General features: G+C 35.8%; 1 protein-coding gene across 1 annotated transcript in view; it reads right to left on the bottom strand.

Moving 5' to 3' along the window:
• Positions 1-4548, bottom strand: part of LOC107680299 (sorting nexin-14-like) — a 35207-nt gene that overhangs the window by 27134 nt on the left and 3525 nt on the right. The window contains exons 5-10 of the mRNA XM_016476143.1: positions 2970-3046; positions 2105-2183; positions 1972-2015; positions 1779-1866; positions 1605-1689; positions 1218-1374 (exon numbers count right to left, since the gene is read on the bottom strand). Of these exons, the coding sequence (XP_016331629.1) occupies positions 1218-1374; positions 1605-1689; positions 1779-1866; positions 1972-2015; positions 2105-2183; positions 2970-3046 (530 nt within the window). The remainder of the gene's footprint in view (positions 1-1217; positions 1375-1604; positions 1690-1778; positions 1867-1971; positions 2016-2104; positions 2184-2969; positions 3047-4548) is intronic.

The raw sequence follows: 4548 nt of genomic DNA, 5'->3' as shown, positions 1-4548 counted from the left end.
GAAATTAAATTTTTTTTTTTTTTTTTAAAGAAATGAATGCTTTTATTGAGAAAGCACGCATTAAATTCATCAAGTGACAGCAAAGACTGTTACAAAAAAATATCTGCTTCAAATAAATGCTGTTCTTTTGAACTTTCTATATATTAAATAATACTGAAAAAATATATATTATGATTTTTACAAACATATTAAGCAGCGCAACTGATTTTAACACTGAGAATAATAAGAAATGTTTCTTGATCACCAAATAAACACATTAGAATGATTTCTGAAGGATCATGTGACACTGAAGACTAGAGTAATGGCTGCTGAAAATTCAGCTTTGCCATGAAAGGAATTAAATTTAAATTACAGGAATAAAAAATACATTTTAAAATATATTAAAATAGAAAAGTGTTATTTAAATTTTTATATTTTTTTCCAACAATATTACTGTTTACTGTATTTCGGACTTCTTTCAAAAACATTTTTAAAAAACTGTTACCGACCCCAAACCTTTGAATGGTAGAATAAAGGCCCGTTCACACCAAGAGCGATAACTATAAAGATAACTATATTAGCGTCCACACCAGCGGACGATACCGTCCGTTTATTCTAAACGCACGCGCATCTGCCGCTTTAAATTCTCCAGCTCGTGACAGCAGGATTGATTCTGATTGGCTGTCAATGTTTTTATCGTTCATCAGCTGGAAAAAATCATTCTGAAAGTGATTTGCCTTTATCATTATAGCTGTGGTGTGGACTCTGCTATTCTATAATATTGAGAACGATTTTTAGAAAAGACTTATATTGCTACAAAAAAAAATCTGCTTCAAATAAATAAATAAATGCTGTTCTTTTGAATTTCCAATATATTAAATAATCCTGAAAAAAAAAAAGTTTTCTACAAGCATATTAAGCAGCACAATTTTTTTTAAAACTGAGTATAATAAGAAACAATAATTCTTGAGCAGCAAATCAGCATATTAGAATGATTTCTCAAAGATCATGTGACACTGAAAACTGGAGTAATGCTGCTGAAAATTCAGCTTTGATCACACAAATAAACTACATTTTAAAATATATTCAAATAGAAACCATGATTGTATATTGTATATATTATTTCACAATATTACAGTTTTTACTGTACTCTTTCAAATAAATGCAGCCTTGGTGAGAAAAAACGTACTGACCCCAAGCTTTTGAACAGGAGTGACCAGTGTGTGTGTGAGATGTACCTGCAGTCTGTAGCTTTAGGGGGCATGACGCAAGGAAACAGCAGCTCTGTGAGCTTCCTCAAGTACAGCAGCTCATCTTTGCGGCTCCGCAGAGCCACATGCAGATCGGCACCGTATTCAGCTAGTGCTGCCTGCTGGAGACCCTCTGTATTCTTCACTGCTCACACCATTTGAACAAAAAAAGATGGTTAACAAAATTAATTAAACTGATGGTGCCACAAATGCAAACTGTCCTTTACACTTAAGATGAGAGATGCTCTATAGGTGAATGGAAGTCCCACGGTTCAGTTCAAAGAACCAACCATCTCTTGATAGCTTATTTATTTAGTTCTTGTAATTCTAGACCGAAGCTCCTCTGATATTAAATGATTTCATCACAGGACGCACCTTTCTGCTGTGCTTTTGCAATGATCTCAATGTGCTTCATAGCGGCCTTCATCATTTTGTCCATCAAAACTAAGGGAACATCCACCTACAAGACAGTTTTAGTCAGTATGCCACTTTGTAAATCTATAGAAAGCTACAGTATGTAAATTGTGAATTGTGTGAAGGTGTATGCACTCTTTGTGCTCGGTGAGCCAGAACTGCAGCAAAGAAACGGATTGTTTGTCTCAGTTCATCGACACACGCCTCATCACCTGTAATATCTCTAATGGCAAAACATCATAAAAGAAAAAAAAAAGTTGAATATTGCTTACATTTTTCCAGCTAAAGCATGGAATAAGAGTAACTTTTGCCTTTAAAGCAGACACACCTGTACCATGGGTATACAAAGTTCTCTAGAACTAACTCCAAAACCTGAAGATCAGTCAAACAAAGGATTTATTAGTTTGATTTATTAATTTGCTTATATATCATTTTACTCATGACTGGAATTATGGCTCTACCTCTGAAATACTGGCATCCACTTTGGACGGCACTTTTAAGTCCAGCCATGGCTGATAGTTCTCCAGCAGAAGGGTAGGTCTTTGGAATAAAAACACAAATAATTACATTTATGTCATCATTATTTAAGAATGTTTTTTTTCAAAATACTAAACAACTGATATTGCCCTTTAATTTGTATTGTAGAATGCTACAGAATTATTTGTTTGGTCTGTCTTTTTCAAGCTAGAATTTTTCTTTGCGTTTTAAGTTTAAACCCAAGATGAATAGTGTTTAAAAAGAAAGTCTTTAAAACCCAATATTGTGTTCTCACTCCTTGCTTAAACACAGAGATACTAATTGGTAGCTGCACTTAAATCATCAAAAAATTAATAATGAACCTTAAATATAGGATTTTTTTCCACATTACAGCAGGCTGGTGGAAAAGGGTTTAAATGTGCTTACTTGTCAGGAATGTAATGTAAAAATGTAAACAAAAAAAATCTTAATTATCCACAAAAATAGACTTCAGTTTGAGTGCTGCAGTGATGTTGCAGTTTTGTAGACCGACCCAGAAGTTTTGTATCACCTTGGTTCCCCTGACAAAAACCCATGGATTTTTCCATTTGGCTTTTGGAATGTTGCAGAAAATAAGCTTTTGACCAACAAAGGTTTCTGATTCTTGGATGTTTTGTTCATCATGATAATCCAGAACTTGAACACAACTATGAATTTTGAAGCCAAAATACAATAGCCATAATTCAAAAACTAAATGTAAGCTATAAATGGACTACATTGTGGTCGCACGACTTCAACATCACTAAGCTTCCAACAACTCTTTTAGTCTTAATTTAAAAAACATTTTCCTTGAAAGATTTTATATCATACCTGTGGCGTTTGCACTGGTTTTTCCCACATACTGCACAACTGTGACCCAGTGGGAATAATTCTTGCTGTTTCTGTGGCTGAGGATGCACAGACATAACAGTATATTAATCATTAATACAGTACAGACATTAAAGTCTCAAAAGGGTTTAAAAGGCACTAAATATTCAGTAATATTATCACTTTGACAGTACTGACACTATTGGATGACAACAAAAGTTGAACTGAATCATGACACTGTTGTCTTCTGTAGATCTGCTTTATAGCTGAATCACATTTGTTTCATAATTGACAAATCGACACGGTTATAGAACTGAATCAATGACTTGAGCTGTATAATGACACTATTGAGAGCTGCTTATAGCTGAACTGAACTGAATTGTTTCATAATTGATTTATTGAACTGATCTGAATCAATGACTTGAGCTGTATAATGACACTATTGAGAGCTGCTTATAGCTGAACTGAACTGAATTGTTTCATAATTGATTTACTGAACTGATCTGAATCAACACCGAACAGACTGGAGCTGAATAATGACAATATTGACTTTTTAGAGCTGCTTTACCGAATTACAGAATGCAAACCAAAGTTGTAGACTGTCACTGTCTAACTGCAGGCCATCATCACCAACAACACATGAAATGGGCTCAAGGTCATCAAGATTTGACCGGGATGATTGGAAGAAAGTGGCCTGGTCTGACGAATCAAGATATATCTCCTATATTAATTGCCTATATAACACTATATACTCAAATAGCTTATATATACAGGTGCATCTCAATAAATTAGAATGTCGATGGAGCAGACTACATAGAAAGACTGATGTCAGCATACATTAAGCACTCTGGTATGGTAACGAGAGACACTGACCTCGATGACTTGCTGAAGCAGCAGGGTAACAAGGGACCATTTGTTGGGATATAAAAAAAAAAGCACTAGTGCCAATGGTGACTTCATTAGGCCCCGATCAGAAAGAACGTGTTTTTTGCAGTGAGGGGTGCCTTTTTTAAAATTGTTTTCTATTGGCAGTGAGCGTCTTGCATGCCTCGCATTTTAGCTGCCTGCTGCGCCTCGCGTTTTTGTAGCGCTCTGAGTGCCTGAAGTTGAAAAAAAACAACAACTCTAAGCAGAAAAGCGCCCAACGTCATTCGCGGTTTTTTTTCCTGTAGATGTGGGTCTTTTGTTGTGGTGACGGACAGTGTAGAGTAGCACTTGTTGCTTGTCATTTCTCTGATCACAAATGCAGACATGGTTTTATGTTTACGTGGCGCGATACAACGCAATGCGTAAAAAAACAGTATAAGTTATTATAATCAGTAATTATGTCCCCACTGGATGCAAAAAGTGCCTCGTTTGTAATGGGTTTTATTGGTTTTGTGTCGTCGCGCCGGAACACGGCATCACAATATGGTAAGGGGCACAACATCGTCACACGCTTTCGTGAGGTATTCGGCCAATCACAACGCACTGATAGCTGGCCAATCAGAACACACCTCACTTTTCAGACCGATAAGCTTTGTAAAAATCGACGCGTTTCAGAAAGGCGGGGCATAGAGGAGAAACAATAATGTACAGTATG

Source organism: Sinocyclocheilus anshuiensis, unplaced genomic scaffold (assembly GCF_001515605.1).
Source record: "Sinocyclocheilus anshuiensis isolate Anshui unplaced genomic scaffold, SAMN03320099.WGS_v1.1 scaffold1161, whole genome shotgun sequence".
In the NCBI taxonomy this organism is placed as follows: domain Eukaryota; kingdom Metazoa; phylum Chordata; class Actinopteri; order Cypriniformes; family Cyprinidae; genus Sinocyclocheilus; species Sinocyclocheilus anshuiensis.
This window is presented reverse-complemented; position numbering and strand designations above follow the sequence as displayed.